The sequence below is a fragment of the Mustela nivalis genome (genome assembly GCF_964662115.1).
Source record: "Mustela nivalis genome assembly, chromosome: 1".
In the NCBI taxonomy this organism is placed as follows: Eukaryota; Metazoa; Chordata; class Mammalia; order Carnivora; family Mustelidae; genus Mustela; species Mustela nivalis.
The window spans coordinates 198,731,608-198,752,894 of NC_139020.1; the positions used below are offsets into that span (position 1 = coordinate 198,731,608).

Consider the following 21,287-nt stretch of genomic DNA (forward strand, 5'->3'; position numbering starts at 1 on the left):
CGTGGAAATAATTCTGAAAGTTGCTAGAACAAGATAAAACAAAGTGCGACTTTATACTCTTCTTCCAGCTTCCTCTGTTGTTAATAATTTCAGGATTTTATTCTTGAAACAAGATTAATACCTGATACAGAGCCTGTATTCCATTTGCACCAATTGTCCTAGTGGTGTAAGTTTGATATTAAGTCTCTTTCCTGATCAGGATCCATTTCAGGAGCACACACTGCATTTAGTTGTCAGATCTGTTTAGTCTACCTTAATGTGGAACTTTTTTTCTTCTGTGATTCTGGCATTTTTGAAAAGTATAGGTTAGATTTTTTTTTTTTTTTTTTAAAGATTTTACCCATTTATTTGACAGAGATCACAAGTAAGCAGAGAGGCAGGCAGAGGGAGAGGAGAAAGTAGGCTCTCCACAGAGCAGAGAGCCTAATGTTGATGTTTGTTTTAGAATGCTTTTTTTTTTTTTTAAGATTCCATTTATTTATTTGACAGAGAGAGATCACAAGTAGATGGAGAGGCAGGCAGAGAGAGAGAGAGGGAAGCAGGCTCCCTGCCGAGCAGAGAGCCCGATGCAGGACCCGATCCCAGGACCCTGAGATCATGACCTGAGCCGAAGGCAGCGGCTTAACCCACTGAGCCACCCAGGCGCCCCTAGAATGCCTTTTTTTTGGTAAAGGAATTTTTATTTAAAAGATTTTACTGATCTGTCAGAGAGCGAGCACAAGTGGGGAGCGGCAGACAGAGAGGGAGAGAGAAAAAGGCTCTCCGCAGAATAGGGAACCCAATGAGAGACTCGATCCCAGGATCCTGGGATCATGACCTGAACTGAAGGCAGATGCTTAACCTACTGAGTCCCTGAATGTCTTTGAATTTGAGTGTGCGTGAATATTTCCTAATTATTATATTTAAACTATGCCCTTTTGGCTGCAAAACTGCTTAAGTGATTTTGAGTAATTACTTCTCAGTATCTTATATCAGGAGGCATGTATTTCAATTTTCCCCATTATGGCTGATGTTTGTTAAGGTACAGTCTGCCTGGTTTTCCCATTGTAGCATTACCATTTTTCTCATTGAAATTAAAAATACCTTACAAAGAAATATTTTGAGATTATATGAATATCCTTTTCTTAATTAAATTTGTGTCCCAAAGTTTGCTCACCCATTAATAATTTCCTTCCTGACTGAATTAGTTATTACTAGTGGTTTCCTCACTCTATCCATTCTATCTGTAATTGACATTTTGCAGTGGGAATGAGCTTTCCTTTCTCCCTCTACATGTGCCTGTTGTATCTGTGTTTTGTGGTGTGGAGGAGTGACACAATCGCCATTCTTCTTTCTGATGAATTGTCCACTTTTGGCCAGTGGGAACTCCTTTAAGCTGTCTCCTGTGACCTTTTGGTATTACTTGATTCATTTTGCATACTTCCTATTTCTGGGACAAAGAGATGTTCCAAAATCTTTTTGTAATTCCATATCCTAGTTCTGGATTCAGTATTTCTGCAGGGAGCTCTCATCCTTTCCATGAGCAGTGGTAATTATACATAGTTTTTATTGACTGCTTTATGTAGTATACTGAGTATACTGATACTAAATTGAATCAAAATATTAGATGTGAGACCTGATTCACCCTATTTTGAATTCTGTGACCTTCAGAAAGACTTAGCTTCAAGCTTCAAATTTCATATGAGGAAAATGGAATTAACGAAAATTAGACTTTTTGGAAACCTTTTTATTTGGAAATAATTTCAAACTTAACTTGCAAGAATAAGAATAGTAGGTGGCACACCTTTATACCCTTTATCCAGATTTGCCTGTTTACATTTTACTCCCATTTTGATTTATCACTTATTCCATGTGTTTATGTATTTACAATTTTTATTCTTAACCTTTTGAGATAAAGATGTATATACTATGGTCTTTAGTCTTAAACATGTTTCTGTTTCCTAAGAATAAGGGAGTCTCGTTCATAAGCACTTTGCAGTTACCAACTTCAGTAAAATTTAACATTGACCCAATATGCTAACTTACTATCTGTATTCCAGTTTTGCCACAAGACCCAATAATGGTTTTCGTAGCATATTTTCTAGTATAGAATACCGTTGAATAGCAGCTGTTGTATTCAAATGTTCTGTCTCTTTAGTTTCCCTTAATCTGAAATGTTACCCAGTGCTTCCTTGCCTCTTTTGACATTTTTGAATTTGAAAGGGATGTTTTTCATTTGAAATTGTGATCTTTTTTCATGATTAAATCAGATTATGCATTCTAGTCAGAATATTGCATAAGTGATGTTGTGTCGTCCTCAGGGCGTCATAGTGGGAAGCATGTTATGTCCATCTGCTGCTTGTTGGTGATGCTGGTACCCAGTTATGGTGTGTTCTCTTGGCTCTACTATATAGTTCCTTTTCTTCCCACTTGCAATTTATAAGCAATCTGTAAGAGATTCTTTTAGGCCATACAGATATCCTGCTTCTCATCAAAATCCTCTATCCGTTGCCCAGATTTAGCATCCACTTGAAATTCTTGCCTGAACCAGTCTTTTCTTTGATGATTGCACAGTGATAATTTTCCATTCCAGTCTTGCCTCCACAATTACAAGTTGGCTTTCAGAGTTGTATAAGCAAGAGTCCTTCCTTTCCTCTCATTTAATTTTTTTATTCCTCTGTTAACCAATGTGGGTTTATGGAGTTCTAATTTTTCAGTGGCCAGTAACTTAATCCTTAATTATATTGGTGCTGAAATTGTTTCCTATTTGTCTATGCAGGGAAGGGTTGTCTAGTCCTAAATTCTAGTGTATGGCCTTTGAAAAATTCTGTTGGATAATAGGAATATGTAGGCTAGGTCTGTGGTTTCAATATCTATATCTATACAACATTCAGAGAACCCATCATTTTTTAAAATTCCTACTCAGAAACATTAACAAAAAAGCAAGAGAAGTTGCCATGTAAAGGGCTTAGAAGAATCCTGAATCTGACTCTCAATTTTTCACTCCCCAACTGTTGCTATCCCTGAAAGGTTTCCGCAGAGCACCTGCGTACTTGACAGGGTGAGGTGATAGGTCTGATGATCAGTCTGTGTAAATGTCCTTGTTCATCATTCCTTTGAATTTTGTTGAATGAGCAATGGACTAGGCCTGTGGCTTTGAGTGGCCTGTTGCTGTTGAATGTTTTTTCAGTGGTTTTCATCAGGATAAAGATGAAATGATTAGTGAAATAAGCCAAATGGAGAAGGATACATCCTGCATGATACTGCTTTTATATGGAATCTTTAAGGAAAACAAAAAAAGCCTAGAAATCAGTAGTGAAACGGTTGCCGGTGAGGAGGGCTAGGAGAAGTAAGAAGTTGGTAAAAAGGCACCAACTTGCAGTTGGGAGAATTGTCTGAAGATTTAATGTGAAACATGGTGATTAGAGTTGATGACACTGCATTGTATAATTGGAATTGGCTAAGAGAACAGAACTTAAATGTTCTCATACTTAAACAAGTTAAGTAGGTACGGTGATAGATGTGCCAGTTAACTAGATGGCAGGATCCTTTCTCAATATCAAATCATCATGATGTAGACTTTGAATATCTTAGAATTTTATTTTACAGTTATACCTAGATAAAGGTGAAATAAAAACGAATGATATGATTATCAAATTTAAGGGTCTTAGTTATTAAAACATCAGTCTTTGCAAAAACCAATGATGATTTCTTACTATATGCAGTAACATGGAATAAAAGTTAGAAATGGTTAAGTTGACATTTACAGGACTTTAATAGTCTCATGGTTGGGTTTTTAATATATATATATTTTTAGATTTTATTTATTTATTTGTTAGGGAGTGAGAGAGTACTTGCGTGCTCGAGAGCAAGTGACGGGGGGTGGGGAGGGGTTGGGATCAGGGCATGACAAGTAGACTCTGCACTGAGCTCCGGAGCCTGATGCAGGACTTGATTCAGGACCCCGAGATCATGACCTGAGCCGAAACCAAGAGTCTGAAGTTTAAGCAACTAAGCTATTCAGGTACCCTTACAGTGTCATGTTTTTAAACTTTTATGCAGTTGAGGCTTTAATTTGAGAATAATAAATCAGCTCCTTTAATTTTGAACAGTTTAAAAACTGCAATGGTTTGCTGTTATATATAGATACACATGATTGAATGTGGTTTTAGGTTCATGCGAAATGGATTTTGGACACTGATGTTTTCAATGAATGGATGAATGAGGAGGATTATGAGGTGGATGAGAACAGGAAGCCCGTGAGCTGTCGTCAGCGAATTTCTACCAAGAATGAAGAGGTATTTGGTTTGGCATCATTTTTCTCCACTTGATGTTTCTTCTTTCTGGGCTTCAATGTTGTCAGATCTTCACTAATAAGCTCTGACATACAGTCCAAGGTGTATCACTAGTGAGGTATATGGAAAAGTTACCAAATGGCCATATAGCCATCTCAGGGGCTGACATTCCCAAAGAAGGGGCCTGACGATCTTAGAGGGTCATCAGGATTTAAAATGGCATATGCAGTGTGGCATCAGTATAGATGATTTTGTTTTCCAGGTCTGATTTTAATTTTGTGAGCCAAATATTTATGGGGTAATTTAATTTAGTTGTCGGCTTTTCAAGGGAAAACTAATTTTGTCTTAATATTTTTTAATAGTTTTGTTACTATACACACAGTAGTTAGTACATTGTATAGGCCTCAACGGGAGAGTTCAGCCCTTTTTAAAGGTGGGATGATGTGGTATTTATTACTCTTTAATCCTTTAAGAAGCCCAACCACCAGAAGTTTTAACGTGGTTCCTGAGAAGCCACAGCCGGCAAAGGTAGGTGTGTCACCCAGAGGGAAAGGAGTCTGAGAAGAAGGCTTAGACGTGTTGGTGTTGGCTGGTGACTGTTTAGGAAAGATTCTTATTCCCTTTCACTGGGAACACATCAGGTTTTTGCTTTTTGCTTTGTATTGTAGTTCTTTGAAAAATTTCTGAGACAGAAATACTTTTAACTATTCACTTAGAATGTACCCTTCTTTTTTTTTTTTTTTTTTTTTAAGATTTTATTTATTTATTTGACAGACAAGATCATCACAAGTAGTCAGAGGTGGGGGGAAAGCAGGCTTCTGCTGAGCAGCGAGCCCCTTGGGCTTGATCCCGGGGCCCTGAGATCATGACCTGAGCCAAAGGCAGAGGCTTTAACCCACTGAGGCACCCAGGCACCCCATACCATTCTTTCTTATCTGTTTTCAGCCCTGAGACTTTTTAAACTAAAACTCTTTGGTACACAATGTGTGTTATTTATTTTTAAGAAAATTATTTTAAAACTGGGTCTTTTTCATAGCCTTTCATTTTTAATTGGTCCTTATTTGCTGTGGAATTGGACTTGAAGTTTATTTTTTATTCAGCATCCCTCCCCCATATGCTTACATATTTGCTTTCCCTTAGTGCAGTGCCAACCAATCTTTTTTGTCATTAGGCATATTCTAACTTCTCTATCACATTATTAAAGAGGCCTTTCCATAGCCATCTCTGTTCAGATTTAGATGGCTTTTGTATTATTCACTTATTTTTAGGACGATTCTATAAAAATGCATTTAATACCCCTTTTTAAAAGTTTAACTTCAGACTTACTGTACAGTGTGAACAGTTTAGATTTTCTTTAAAACTTCGTGTATAGCTGTAAGATGACTCATATTTCCAATTTTATGCTACCGAGCTTCTGAAAAAAAGAAACAGTTGTAAGGAGTCTGAGGGTACCAGAGATGATGAATGTTTAATTAATGTTTTAATCTCTGATTTTTTTTTATTTTGGCACCCCTGGTACAATACTTCGGAGCATTTTAGGTGTTAATTCTTTATTGTCTATTTTATTAAATCCCTAATTATCATCTACAGGTTGACTTTGATATTTCAGTGTGTATCCTACAACTACTGAACTTATTAGCTCTGCTAGTTTTTTGGCAGATTCCTTAGGGTTATCTTTATAAAAGATTATGCCATCTGCAAATAGGGATATTTGTGCTTCTATTAAGATTGACTTTTAAGTCATAAATTGCAATCCTGTTTAACATCTTTTGTGTCCTAAAGTTTTCTCCTGTCCCTTTTACTGATGTGTCAGGACTTGTTTCTGATGCACTTTCCCAAGCTCATTCAGTCATTATTGTATTTCAGTAATTAAATAGCATATATTTTGTATTTTCCAGTAGTTGTTGAAAATGCTTTTCCCATTTGGAAGCAGAAGGTGAATAGGAACGGTTTTTAGTTGTCTGTTTTGTAGCAGTTTGAATACCGGTGGGATGGTTCTGATATTTCCATTGGTGGTACGTCACATGGAAGGTCAGAGAATCTTGACTGCTGGTGGTCTGGGATGCTCTGGTATTATCTTTGTGAAGCTCATCTTTGGACAAGGGTTTGTAGAAACTGAGGAGTCAGAAAAGCTGGCTGATATTTATTTCCATTTACTTCTTCCTAGCCAGTCAGAAGTCCAGAGAGGAGAGATAGGAAAGCATCAGCTAATGCTCGAAAGAGGAAACATTCGCCTTCCCCTCCGCCTCCTACACCCGCAGAATCCCGGAAGAAGAGTGGAAAGAAGGGGTAAGTACTGCAGCATGATTCAGAGGCATTAAAACAAACTGCAGAGGGCATTCCAGATTTTTACATTTATACCAGAAGTTTCGCGGAAAGGAAGTTAGTTGTCTTACGTTGTCTTGGTAGATGTCTTTGCTCTGGTAGCTTGTCTTGTCAGATGTTATCTGTGACCCATCTTTTGTTGTATTTATCCTAAGGCACTGTGCAAAAATCTTTTTTAAGTAGATATGAATAGTGAAATAACCATAATAAATCTGGTTATATCCAGCACCACACATAGTTATGATTTTTTTCTTGTGATGAGATCTTCTAAGATCTGCTCTCCTAGCAAATTTCAAATGCACGATGCTGTGTTACCTGTAGGCACCATGTTGTATTACACCTCTAGGGTTTATTTATTTTATAACTGGAAGTTTACACCTTACACCAACTTTTCCGTTCTCCCCCAGTGCCTACCTTTGGCAGCCACCAGTGTGTTCCTGTGTCTGTGAATTTGTGTTTTTTGTTTTGTTTTCTTCTTTGGATTCCACATAAAAGAGATCATACATTTTTCTCTATTATTCCACCTAGCAAAATGGCCTCAAGGTCTATCTGTGTTGTCCCAAGTAGCAGAATTTCCTTCTTTTTTTATGGCTGAATAATATTCTGTCTCTCTCTCTCTCTCTCTCTCTCTCTCACACACACACACACACACACACACTTAACTCTGTGTTCCACATAAACATACTGTGATAACTAATCTGTATTTTAACTATATCCACTCCAATTCTGTGGTCAAATTCTGAGAGAAACTATTTTTTCTCTCTCTGTCCTAGCCATGGGAAGGGGATGAATCTTTGCCTTCTGGTTTGGAATTTTGGCTCCAGCTTAATGAGAGTGGAAACCATGTACAGAATCTTAAAACTGAAAGGGATCTTTGAAGTATCATAAGCATCTTTATTTTAAGAAATAGAGATTGAGGTTCAGAATAGGGAGGTAACTCTTGCAAGGTCACATAGAGATTTTTCCTTGGAGTCAAGATTCTAAGCTGGACTCTCAGCCTCCCGTGGCTATACCCTTCCAGCTGTGTTCCGTCATCTGCAGCAAGGTCTGAGGGTGGATGGATTATTTGGCCCTTTATCCTTCTTTTCTCTTCCGCTATTTTTCCTTCCCTTTTCTTACCTCCTTTCTGAGTTGGCCATCTGATATCCAGGCACCCTGAATCCAGTCTTTTCTCTAATTATGTGTTGAGCATTGTGGCTGGTAAGGAATTTAAGAAATTAAATTCACCATAGTTAGTGTCTCTTTCTCTGATTTTACCACCGGTCCCATTTGGGATCAGAATGACTTGTAGAAGAAATGAACCTGTCCTGTTGCATGTTTAGCAGAGTGCCTTGTTCAGGGCCTCACACTTGGGCATTAGTGACTCTTACTTGAGCGGGGATTCTAATTTCTGGTGAATAGGTTGTTGTAGGGATCAAGTGAGACTCAAGACCTGCCTTACAGTGTCTGGCCTGAAGTAGGTACTTAATAAATGGCAGGAATACTTAAACATTTATTATTTTATATTAAATAGATACTTAATTCCTGGCTTGCTTAGCTTGTCTTGCCCAGAATTTTTTTATAATTTAATTTCAAAGAGGTTAAGTTTAGTCTTAGAAAATGACAGATGCAAAATTTCTTCATTTCCTGCAACTGGAAATTTGTTAAATTTCTGGCTGTTGACTAGACTGTAGAGATTTACTTGTCATCTTCTCTCCTTTAGCTTCCTTTTATTGAATTTTTCCTATAGCCAGATTAGTGTTTTTTTATACCCAGAACATGCCTCGAATCATGTTATTTCTTTTTTTCTTTTTTTTTTTAATTTTTTAATTTTTTTTTTTTTAATTTATTTATTTGACACAGAGAGAGAGAGATCACAAGCAGGGAGAGAGGCAGGCAGAGAGAGAGAGAGAGAGAGAAGCAGGCTCCCTGCCAAGCAGAGAGCCCGATGCGGGGCTGGATCCCACGACCCTGAGATCATGACCTGAGCCAAAGGCAGAGGCTTAACCCACTGAGCCACCCAGGCGGCCCTAATTTTTAAAATTAACATATAATGTATTATTTGTCTCAGTGGTACAGGTCTATGATTCATCAGAATCATGTTATTTCTTTTTATGCTTTTTAAGAGAGAGGGGGAAGCAGGCTCCCTGCTGAGCAGGTTACCCTAGAATCATGTTATTTCTTGAAGGGTAGGATTATCTGAAGCATTGTGTACTGTGTACAAAAGCTGTTAGGGAAGTTAAAAAACTCTTAAGTTTTATAGATTATATTAATGAGCCAGTCATAGTCCTAAAAGGATGTGGTTATTTTGTCAAGTCAATGTATTATGGTAGAAAAAACCACAAAAATAGATTTTTCTTTAGTGATTAGTGAGAGTAACCTTCTTTCTTTTTTTTTTTTTTTTAGATTTTTTTAATTTATTAGACAGAGATCACAAGTAGGCAAGAGAGGCAGGCAGAGAGAGAGGAGGGGAAGCAGGCTAATACTAAGCAGAGAGCCTGATGTGGGGCTCAATACCAGGACCCTGGGATCATGACCTGAGCTGAAGGCCCAGGCTATAACCCACTGAGCCACCCAGGCGCCCAGATAGTAACCTTATTTCTTAAATCTATAATCTCAGTCTTACAGTTGATGTGCAGAAAATTCAGAGCTTCCAGATCTTTGTGAAGAAAGCCATACAACTTTTCCATGTGTTCCTGGGCCTGAGATCAGTGCACCTTTCTTCCCACGTAGGGGCTGAGATCCAGTGCCCAGACACTAGTGGCCTACAAACCAAGATGTGATGTCCGGGAGGCTCACAGTGATGGCACTTACCGCCTACTCTGAGTATAAAACACACGAAATTGGATTTCCTGAAATAGATATATGCGTATCCTTGAATTGATACGTCTCTCTTCTAATGAGCAGTCATTCAAATTTCCTGTTAAGTTTCCTTTAATGAAAAGACATTGACCTTTGTTTTCCTAACTCAGGTTTTATTGACCTTCCCTGCATTTTTCTTCCTTTTTTAGGTTTTTGTCTCCCTAACACCTTTAGGTTCACAGGCTTTTGAAAAATTGTTATGCAGTCTTTATTCAAAATTTTAAAAATATTTTTACCTGTGTACCTGGTTCTGACCTATGTCAGTATTTGGTCCATCATAGAAGAGAACTCTGCTTAATCACTCAGCAGCATGAGGACTCGGGCTGGCCCGCTATATATTTTTATCAGCTCTTTCTCTACTCCTCACTTATTTGCTTCCTGACTGTTCCTTCCCAGAACAGGTTATCTCTTTCCTTAAGCCTTTATTTACTCCTGTACTCATTATCCTGAAACATTGTCTACTTTTTGGTGAATTGTTTCCAATGTTTAGCTTAACTGTCACCTTTGATCATAAGTCTTATTTTCTTGGTGCTCTTTTTGTTTCTGGCACATCATATTGTATGAGATAGATGATAATTTCCATAATTCCTCAAGGTAAGGAGTCATTCCATTCTTGTTTGAACCCTAATCTGCTTTCTGGAATGTGTTAGTTTTTAAATTAAATGAAGGAAAGAGCAATGGCAATTTTTACACACAAACAAACAAAATTGGTACCATCCTAAGTGATTTTACTTTGCAGTTCTTAATATTAGGATGATATAAAAGAGCCAGGAAAATACAGTTGTACATATCTTTGTGAAAATTTCTTACATAAGCAATTGTTGATGTGAGATAAAATATGTGCCATATTTCCTTAGCAGATGTTCTTTTATTACATAATTTAAGCCCCCTTTAGGATGCTGTCTGCAATTTGTATAGTAGGATTTCTGGGCCAATTTCTTACTTCCAGTAACTTTTATTTTCCTTCTGGCTGTCTAGATGTAATTTGGGAATGTACATAACTTATTTGATTTCTATTTGTCTTTTAAAACAATTCTGAACATAGATTCTAACTATGAGGTGTCTGCTGTGAGTAGCTATAGTCACCTTATTTATATTTTTATATATTACATGCTCTAGCCAAGCTAGTCTTTATGGGAAGCGCAGAAGTCAGAAAGAGGAAGATGAGCAAGAAGATCTTACCAAGGACATGGAAGACCCAACACCGGTACCCAACATAGAGGAAGTGGTGCTTCCAAAAAATGGTTTGTATTCTTCTGCCTGGACTATGAGAGTATTAGATGTGATTTAATCACTCATAGCAATGCCATGGGATGAATCATTTCTTGCTCTGTGCCACTAGTTCCCAATTTTCAAAGTTGAAAATGTTTATGAAATTACCTCTTTCACAGTCTTTTTGTGTACTTTCGCTGCTTATTGAGAAAAACACTATGACCAAAAAGTTCTCTTATGGGTCTCCTTGCTGGGACAGATAGTTGAGCAGGTGATGCTTGATCTCAGGGTTGTGATTCAAGCCCCACAGTGGGCATAGAGCCTACTCAGAAAGAGAGAGAAAGGGAGGGAGAGAAGGAGGGAAAGAAAGAAACATTCTCTAAATTGAGCAGTGCTTTGAAATAAATGTTTTCTTTATTTTTTTTTAAGATCTTTATTTATTTATTTGACAGAAAAACACTGAGAGGGGGAACGGATGCTGGGGGAGTGGGAGAGGGAGAGGCAGGTTTCCTGCCGAGCAGGGAGCCTGATGTGGCGCTCAATCCCAGGACCCTAAGATCCTGACCTGAGCTGAAGGCAGATGCTTAACGACTGAGCCACCCAAGCACCCTTGAAATAAATGGTTTTTATTTATTTATTTATTTATTTATTTATTTATTTATTTTTAAAGATTTTATTTATTTATTTGAGAGAGAGACAGTGAGAGAGAACATGAGCGAGGAGAAGGTCAGAGGGGGAAGCAGACTCCCCATGGAGCTGGGAGCCCGATGTGGGACTCAGTCCCGGGACTCCAGGATCATGACCTGAGCCGAAGGCAGTTGTCCAACCAACTGAGCCACCCAGGCGCCCCGAAATAAATGGTTTTTAAATCCCAATAGAATCAATATACAGATGAGAAGGTGGTGTATTATCTGTGTACTTTTCAACCTATTTAAATCAGTTATTGGGAGGAGAATGTTAGACCCTTTTAACTATATTTGTGGATTTGTTTATTTTTTTCCCTGATTCCTGTGAATATTTTTTTCTTTATGTATTTTCTTCCTGTGCTTTGAAGTTCTGCTCTTTAAGGGCATATGCACTTAGGATCATCATGTCCTGATGAATTGACTCTTATGTCATGTGTGTCTACAGGCCACAGTAGTGCTTGTCTTGAAGGCCAAGTTTTTCTGATGATAATAAATCCTCATCACACCACACCCTTTTCTTTATTTCTAGGTTTTTTTTTTTTTTTTTTTTTTTTTAAGTCTTCACTGCACTGGACTCCGGTAGAGTAGTTTTGTTAAATTACACGAGCTTTGTTCCTACGTTAGATTTCTAACTTCCATTTCTCTTGCCTCCTGTTACTTTCACTTTGATTATGTAAAGCATGTCGATTTTAAATAGCATATTGTTGAGATTTGCGCCCCCCCCAAATACACATTTTTTTTGTTTTTAGTTGGAGTATGTGGTCCACTGAGGTATAACAGAACTATTAATGTGGTTGGGCTTAAGTCTGCCATTATGATTTTTTTTTTTCTGTTTGTACCTCTTGTATTTCCTCCCTTCTTTTGTTTTAATCCACTACTTTTGCTGTTCTATTCTGGCTTCTGTGTTTGCTTTTCTTCTTCTTCCTCTTTTTTTTTTTTAAGTTTTATTTATTTATTTGAGAGAGAAAGTGCCTGAGTCGGATTGAGGAAGGGCAGAGGGAGAGGGGGAAGCAGACTCTCTCCTGAGCAGGTAGCCGGACACAGGGCTCTATCTCAGGACCCCGGGATTATGATCTGAGCTGAAGGCAGATGCCTAATCAACTGACCCACCCAGGCGCCCTTGCTTTTCTCTTATTTTAGAACTTCTATGACTTCCTTTTTTATATAGCCTAGTTCTAATTGAGATATTCTTCACATAGCATAAAATTCACCAGTTAAAGTATATTTTAGTCACTCCAGTGGTTTTTTTTTTTTCAGTGTATTCATTATGTTGTACAATCACCACCTCTTAATTCTAGAACATTTCCATCCTCCTGTAAAGAAACCCCATACTTACTTGGGGTTAGTGTAGACTATCTCCTTCCTCCTGTATCCTGACAACCACTGGTCTGTGTTCTGTTATGTAGATTTTCATATTCTCTATTTGATTTTTACCTATTTTTTCTTAGTGGTTGCTGTAGGGATTACAATATACCTTTTTCAGGTGTTTTTTTTCTTTTTAAAGATTTATTTGTTTGTTTTAGAAGGTGAAAGTGAAAGTGTTGGGGGGGTGCAGAGGGCTAAGGAAGAGAGACTCTCCAGCAGACTCTGTGCTAAGTGCAGAGCCCAGTGGGTGTCTTGATCACAAGAGTCAGATGCTTAGCTGACTGAGCCACACAGTCACCTCTCTCTCTCTCTCTTTAAAGATTTTATTAAGTAATCTCTGTACCCAGTGTGGGGCTTGAACTTAAAACCCACGATCAAGAATCATATATTCTACTGACTGAGCCAGCCAAGTGCCTCCAGATATTTTTACTTACTTACTTACTTACTTACTTACTTATTTATTTATTTATTTATTTATTTATTTAAAGTTTATTTAAATAATCTCTATACCCAGTGTGGGACTCAAACTCTCACAATCCTGAGATCAGGAGTTGCATGCTCTTCCGACTGAGCCATCCAGGTGCCTCCCCAGATATTTATTTATTTATTTTTTAAAGATTTTATTTATTTATCAGAGAGAGAAAGGGAGAGAGAGCGAGCACAGGCAGACAGAATGGCAGGCAGAGGCAGAAGCAGGCTCCCTGCTGAGCAAGGAGCCCGATGTGGGACTCGATCCTAGGATGTTGGGATCATGACCTGAGCCGAAGGCAGCTGCTTAACCAACTGAGCCACGCAGGCGTCCCTCCCCAGATAATTTATTTTAAGTAAACGAGCTACGAAGGTGTTTGTAGTCCTGTAACAGATAACTAACTGAAAGGAAAAGCTTTAATAATGGATTTAATATAATTTGGATACAGGAATGGCTGAATTCATCAGTGGAGTAGAAAGTTTGGTTCAACTATAGATCCATGTTTGTTTATTAATATATTATGAATTTGACAGTACTGATTTGTGGGAAAAGACTAAACTGTTCTACAAATACTCTGGAAAGAAATTAGTTCTATTCTTTGTATCATAAATAAAAATTAAAGCTTCGGGTTGATTAAATTGTCAAATTAAATGTAAAACTAAACTTCCAAATACTAATGTACTTTAAGCAAGTGTTAACGTTGGGGGAATATTCCTTAGCCGTTTAATAGAGAATTAGAACTGTAAATTTGTATAAAGATTCTTACACCCTGGGGGCGCCTGTGTGGCTTGGTGGATTAGAGCCTCTGCCTTTGGCTCAGGTCATGATCTCAGGGTCCTGGGATTGAGCCCCATGTCAGGCTCTCTGCGTGGCAAGGCGGCATCCCCCTCTCTCTCTCTGTCTGCCTCTCTGCCTACTTGTGATCTCTGTTGAATAAATAAATAAAATCTTTAAAAAAAAAAAAAAAAAGATTCTTACACCCTGTAGAGTAAGGGACAGACTATTTTGTACTGGTAATTTTATCAAATTTTGGGGCCAATAAGTGTGTGAAAAGATGCTCAATCTTATTTAACCAATGATATATGTATTATTAAAGGAATATTTTTCATCCATTAGATTTTCAAAACTTAGAAAGCAAGTTTTGAGAAAGTACCTAGTCTCAAATGCTATCAATGGTAGTATAAATTGATAAAAGCACTTAACACAGTTTGGTTGTATTTGTTCAGTTTTAAAATGTGTACATTGAGTAGTAAATTTTAATGTCAGATCTCTCATTTTAAGTAAGTGAATGTGGATTACACTGCAGTAAAAAATTGCAAATAAAATAAGTTTCCATTAATATAGCAGTAGTTAACTTATGACCCACCTTTGGACACCGTGGATTTATTGGAAATGAAAGAGATTGGGCGCCTGGGTCACTCAGTTGGCTGAGCAACTGCCTTCCGCTCAGATCATGATCCTGGAGTCCCTGATGGATTCCTACATCGGGCTCCCTGCTCAGCAGGGGGTCTGCTTCTCCCTCTGACCCTCCCCCTTCATTCTCTCTCAAATAAATAAATAAAATCTTAAAAAAAATAAAAGATATAAATTAACTAAAAATATGTAGCATGGAAAGGTCATACAGGCCCACTATTGAATGAGAAAAATAGAGTGCTAAGGAAGAGCGCAGTATGGGTAACATTTCTATAAGATTTAAAACGCTCAAATATGTTTTGAAGTCTACATAGATATATAAAAGGTATTACTAATTCTCCCTCAATTTATTTAAGTGAATGGCACAAAAATTGGAATCAACAAGTGCACAGAAAATGTAATAAAAAATACTTTTGGGGAAAGGATTGAAAGGTTCTTTTTAGGTTTTGACCTACATATTTTTCTGTTGTGTACTTTTTGTCATGGAAAAATATCGGTGCTTAGGAAATTAATTAACAGAATGCAGTCTGTTAAAGTAAGTGTTAATCCTTCTCTGTTGGGCTTGGGTTTTCCATGTAGGTGAACACTGGATAATTGCGGATTTGCTGTGAGATTGCTGTAGTTTTCAGTCCTCTTTTATTCTATTTTCTTCTTTTAAAAAAGTAGAACTTTCCCACTAAAACATGATTATTTTTTTTCTTTCCAGTGAACCCAAAGAAAGACAGTGAAAACACACCTGTTAAAGGAGGAACTGTCGCAGATCTAGGTAAAAACCAAAGCAGTCTATACACTTCTGTGGGTTTTTTCTCTTGAAGATTCAGTTTCTTTGATAAATCTTTCTTTCCTGAGAGATGTTGCTTCCAATTGCTACCTTTTTGTCCAGCATAGATGTTGACCATGGCTCCTTCAGCACCATTGTCATTTCGTTGGCTGCCATACCAGGAAATATAATTTCCTGTGATCCATTTTTCCCATTCTTACTGATTTGATTTTACCTCTTCAGAACAAAAGTGTGCTGTCTCTTAAATGCTTTATTTTCTAAAGTATTTTTTCTAGCTTTCTAAATAGTGTAAGATGAGAATCACATCATCTGCTCAAACTATTTACAAGTCACAGAGTACATTTTCACAAGTGAGGCATAATCCATGGATGTGCTGTTGGGTAGACAAGAGGAGGATAGTTACTTGTTCCAGTTTAAGGAGATAGAGGTAGTTGTAAACGTCTTTGTTCTTGAGTGTTATATATGGATCTCAGTTTCTTTCTTCACTTGAAAAGATCAAAGGAGGGGCACCTGGGTGGCTCAGTCAGTTAAGCGTCTGCCTTTGGCTCAGGTCATCATCCCGGGGTACTGGGATTGAGCTCCACTTTGGGCTCTGCTCAGCGGGAAGTCTTCTTCTCCCTCTTCCTCTGCTCCTCGCTCTTACTCTCTCCCTTGCTCGCTCGCTCTCAAATAAAATAGTTTTTTAAAAAAGTCAAAGGAGAATCTAGTGTTTTCAGTATGTATCAAATTTTTGACTTTAGGGAATTTTCCAGCTGGGAGGGGTAATGTGGAAAATGAGACTTCGGTTTCTCCATCTCCTCACTAAGTGAATTCTGTATTTCAGGCAAATTGCAGAGATTGTTCCCCCCCCCCCCCCGGGGTTTGTTTTTTTTTCCTTTAAAGATTTATTTATTTATTTTAGAAAGCACAAGTGTATGTGAGCTCGTGAGCTAGGGGATGTCCAGAGGGGGAGAGTATCCTTAAGCAGACTTCTGCTGAGTGCGGAGCCCTACTCAGGGCTCGATCCCAGGACCCGTGGATCCCAGATCGTGACCTGAGCCAAAATCAAGAGTCCGCCACTTAACTGACTGAGGCATCCAGGTGCCCCTTTTTCAGAGATTCTTGATGACAGCTGTGAGTAGGTAGTTAGGGGAGGGTTTGTTTTATTTTGTTTTTCATTTCACTGTACCCTCCTTTTTGAGGGTATAGCCTGTCATTTAACATTAGTGGATGACTCCATTTTTGATTATGTAAAAAAATAGAGAATTAGAGAATTGAGATTTGTCTTGATGACATTTTATTTAAGGAGGTGTTAGGTTGACAAAATAAATGAAAAAGAAATGCTGTCAATACATTGTTCCTCTTAATTGTCTTTAACATTATTAATAGGATATTAATAACTATTAGTAATTTCCATTTTCTTTTTTTTATATTGCCTGTTTCACAGCTGGTACTTAGCACTGAACCAAAGGCCAGGAAAACAAAACTAGCTGTATGCAGTCTTTTATATTTTCAGTAATGTAGTAGGGTAAATGATTGTTAAGACTTGATTATCTTCACTGAAACAGTTTGTTAAACAGAGTAATAGTTTATTTCTTAAATATATATCCTGAAAAGGAATCAATCTTTAGTTTTAAGGGAGCGGGTAGTTGTCTTTTTAGAAGCAGAGGTAAGTATTAGAGAATTTTTGTAATAGACTTTACCAGAGGAATCAAACTGAAGCCAGTTTTAAGCAATAGATAGAGGTGTCAGTTGGATTAAGACTGTGTGCTGGCTATAAGGGATCTTCCCTTTGTGTTTGTGAATGGTTTGAAGTCTGAACAGTAAGGATGTTATGGCCCAAGATGCTGCTTATCACAGCCGGAGTGCTAGAGTTTGTGGAATTTGAAACTTGTCCTGGCTTCTCATGCAGGGACCAGCTGGTTTTTCCATGTATCACTGAAGCATCTGGCTTTCTGCAATTGGTATAACCTGAACCATGCCAGGGGTAACTGATCCAACAACTGGAAATGCCTCTTCATAGAGTTGTTTATTGCTTTAACTTGTCCGTATTCTGCCTTATATGTCTTAGCTAAGTATACCCAATACTTCCTTCCTTTCTGTCTTGAGATCTCCGAAAGGTCAGGATCTAGGGGCTGCGGTGAGGCTGTGATTGCCTACATGTGAAAGGAGGAAAAGAACGTTTATTTTTACTGTTTAGCAATCCGTAAGCAGGATATCTGTCCCTCCTACTTTAGTATTATCAGAAGTCTATTTCCCTTGGGTACCAAGACTACCACAGGGACAGAAATCTGTCAGACTAAATTTAAATGGTATATATTTTGGCCAGGGAGAGATCAGTAGGTTGTGTTCCCACCATTTAGTGAGAAATTGTTTATCATGTGGTTCAGCAAGATCCAAAGGACAAGATGTTCATGTTTGACAATGTCATTTAGATCTGTTTGTTCATTTCCTAGAAAAAAAGTTGTTAGGGTGCAGAGCTGGGTGACCGTGATTTATTTACCACATTCACGCTGGCAGGTGTTTGTCTGACACATCAAGCAACAGCGCCATCTCTGTTTTGCATGAGTACCTGCCAGGTGTCATTCTCCATACATTCGCATTTCACTGTAAAACCATGTCAGCCCCTTGTCACTGATGAGGAGATGGAGCCTGGAGGGGTTCAGTAATGTTTCCAAGTGTACAGCTATTAAGCGACAGAGCACAGAGTTAGGTCCCGGGGTGTCTCACTTTCGTTCTTCTGCTTGTGTCCCTGCACTCTGCCCTTATGCTGTGCTCATTTCTCCTAGCCTTTATGGATGCTCATAGTGACCTTAGAGATCTGTGAAGGTGGCAGGTCCACCCCCATTTGCTGCCCTTTGACCAGGCTGCTTCCTGTCCGGAAAAGGCCTGCTTTGTCGTTCCCTTCTTTCTGTATTTGGAAGGATCCACCCATCCGGCCCCTCTCTAAAATACATTGATTTGTTTTCCTCTGGTACCATTTGATACCTGTTTGTGTATTTTCCTCTTCTCTCTCTTGCCACTTGTAACTGGAATGTAAACTCCAAGAAGTCGGGACCTTTCTTGTTCTTCCTTGGATCCTTAGCATTTGGACCGTGGCTGGCAAGTTTGAGTACTACCTGTTCATGTACTACTGATGTTTGTATATTCTCTAAAATAGAGGCTGGTGGACTTACCCTGGAAAGGGCCAGATAGTAAATGTTTTAGACATTGTGGGCCATGTGGTCTCTCTCTCAGTTGATTAACTTTGCCATTATAATGCACATGCAGCCGGCCTTCATATATAGACAATTATCCATTCCGGTATTTTTTGCTATGGAAATCAGCTGCCTTGTTTAAATTATACTTGGGTTTACTCCTGTGCTTTTGCAGGGCCAGCACAGGAGTGCTGTCCTAGAGTCCTCTGTCCTCAGAATATATTAACACTCTTACCAGGACTTTGTCTGTAGTGACTGATTTTCACAGCTTTTCTTTTCGTTTTTTCCTTCACTCGTTTCCTCTGAGATCCAAAATGTCATTACTTTGTTTCATCAAATCGCAGGAGGCAAGAGCCCTAATCAAGTCCTTTACCTTTTATTAGCAAGATCATGACTAAGATAGTAGCCCAAGTAGTAATTAATTACAAATTCCCTGTTGGAAATTTTTAATTATTAATGCTTTGAAGTTCTACTCACTTTGGTGCTTCTGTGTACAATTTCAGTTTACTGAATTACTAGAGGTGGGTTTGCTTTAGTAATGCTTTATTTCTTTCCTATTCTCTGTATGGAACAATTAAAGTTTTGAAAATTACCTTGGTTTTCAAGTAATCCAAAGAGCGGACCTGATTTTTAAATAAATCATGTATTTTGATTTTACAGATGAACAGGATGAAGAAACAGTCACAGCAGGAGGAAAGGTAATGATTTAGTTAGGCCTGGTGGAGAAGTAGCTATCTGAGGGTCCTCTGCATGGAGCAGGAAGAACACTGATTAGAAGTGTCCTTAGAAATGTTCAATTTTGAGGGCCCTTCTGATCTTTTTTTAACACACTCCTGAAATTTGTCTTTCTTGACTCTGAAAATTTTATTGAGAGGAAATTTCTGTGTTCTCATGAAGTGTTCCTCTTATGCTATCATTTCTGGTTCTGTCACCCACTGGTTGCAAGGTAATCAGAGCTCACTGCAGTGTTCCAAGTGTCTTCTGACAGGACAGGTTAAGCAGGGACCACGTTGATTGCCTTGACTTTCTCACTTCCATTTCTTTGGATGCATCTCGGCCCCCAGCCCTTGAGGATACTCATAACGTTTTTTGAGCCCTCACAGTCAGCAGCTTCCTGTTCCATCAGTCCTGTGGTAGAGACTAGCAATAATGATGTTGGAAAGTGTTGGATTTCAGGCTTTTTAGTAAATGGCCTGTTCATTCAAACTATCATATTTGACTGTGTTATTAGTTAAGTGTAACTGATCCCTAATCCCTCAAATAACAATCCCCTTGAAATAACTCTCTTACTTTGCTGAAAATGGGTAGTTCTTTTTTCATTGAATTAGAGAAATCCCCCAAATTGACACTTACTGTGTTTTTTTTTTTTTTATACATTCAAGGAATGAACCTGTTTATGATAGGATTTTCCTGAAAACTTTCGAGGAACTCATCTCCATAAAGCTCTTTAATGAAATTACTCTTACGATTCTTTTCTTTTAAGATTTTATTTTAGTTTTTAAAGATTTGTTTACTTTAGAGAGAGTGTTGCACAAGTAGGGGGAGGAGCAGAGGGAGAGAATCTTAGCAGACTCCCCACTGAGCGCAGATCCTCAGGACTCATGAGGTTATGACCTGAGATGAAACCAAGGGTCAGACTCTTAAGTGACTGAGCCACCCTAGTGCCTGGAAGATTTTTTTTTAGATTTTATTTTTAAGTAAGCTCTGTACCCCGTGTGGACCCGAACTCACAGCCCCAAGATCAAGAGTTGAACACTCTACTGACAGAGCCAGCCAGGAGTCCCTATGATTTTTTTCTTTAAAATTAGATTTCTTGGGGCACCTGGGTGGCTCAGTGGGTTTGGCCTCTGCCTTTGGTTTGGGTCGTGGTCTTAGGGTCCTGGGATCGAGTCCCAGGTTGGGCTCTCTGCTCTGCGGGGAGCCTGCTTCCCCCCTCTCAGCCTGTCTCTCTGCCTGCTTGTGATTTCTCTCTCTCTCTGTCAAATAAATAAATAAAATCTTTAAAATAAATAAATAAAATTAGACTTCTTTAGTTAAAGAGCTACTTAGCAACCATTAACAGATGTTATATTTGTAAAAAGATGTCATTGGTTAGTGTAAATACTGTTGTGTGGCAGTGGAAGGGACCAAAATAAGCCAGACAGTTGTGACCTGTAGGGTTATTTTTATGCCAGGGACAAGGAGTATCTTGAAACCAAGGCCAGGTCTGTTGTATAACTAAAACCAAAGCTGGTTAGAAAATAGTTACTCTAGGGGAGACTCTCTGTCAAATAAATAAATAAAATCTTAAGAAAAAAGAAGGACGCCTGGGTGCCTCAGTTGGTTAAGCAACTGCCTTCAGTTAGTTAAGCAATTGCCTTCAGCTCAGGTCATGATCCCTGAGTCCTGAGATCGAGTACCACATCAGGCTCCCAGCTCCATGGGGAGTCTGCATCTCCCTCTGACCTTTTCCCCTCTCATGCTCGCTCTCTCTCTCAAATAAATAAAATCTTAAAAGAGTTATTAAAAAAATAGTAAAAAAGAAAATAGTTACCAGTTAATAGCTGGTCCCATAATGTCATCCCGTGTGTTCCCTCACTCAGATAGTTAAATCATAGACTACTGGCTTTTGTTAATTCCAGTGGCAGTCTTTCCCTGGTTTTCCTTGAGTAAAGGAAATTTTTTATATTCTAACTGAGTTGGTGATATCTACTCCTTAAAAACTCATTAACCATGAGCATATTTTTTACTAGCTCCCCTGATTTG

General features: G+C 38.4%; 1 protein-coding gene across 4 annotated transcripts in view; it reads left to right on the forward strand.

Moving 5' to 3' along the window:
• The window catches only part of SMARCC1 (SWI/SNF related BAF chromatin remodeling complex subunit C1), a 170,258-nt gene that overhangs the window by 60,350 nt on the left and 88,621 nt on the right, over positions 1-21,287 (forward strand). For all 4 annotated transcript variants that reach the window (XM_082703794.1, XM_082703795.1, XM_082703796.1 and 1 more), the window contains exons 9-13: positions 4,152-4,277; positions 6,442-6,563; positions 10,560-10,684; positions 15,292-15,351; positions 19,203-19,240. In XM_082703794.1, the coding sequence (XP_082559920.1) occupies positions 4,152-4,277; positions 6,442-6,563; positions 10,560-10,684; positions 15,292-15,351; positions 19,203-19,240 (471 nt within the window). The remainder of the gene's footprint in view (positions 1-4,151; positions 4,278-6,441; positions 6,564-10,559; positions 10,685-15,291; positions 15,352-19,202; positions 19,241-21,287) is intronic.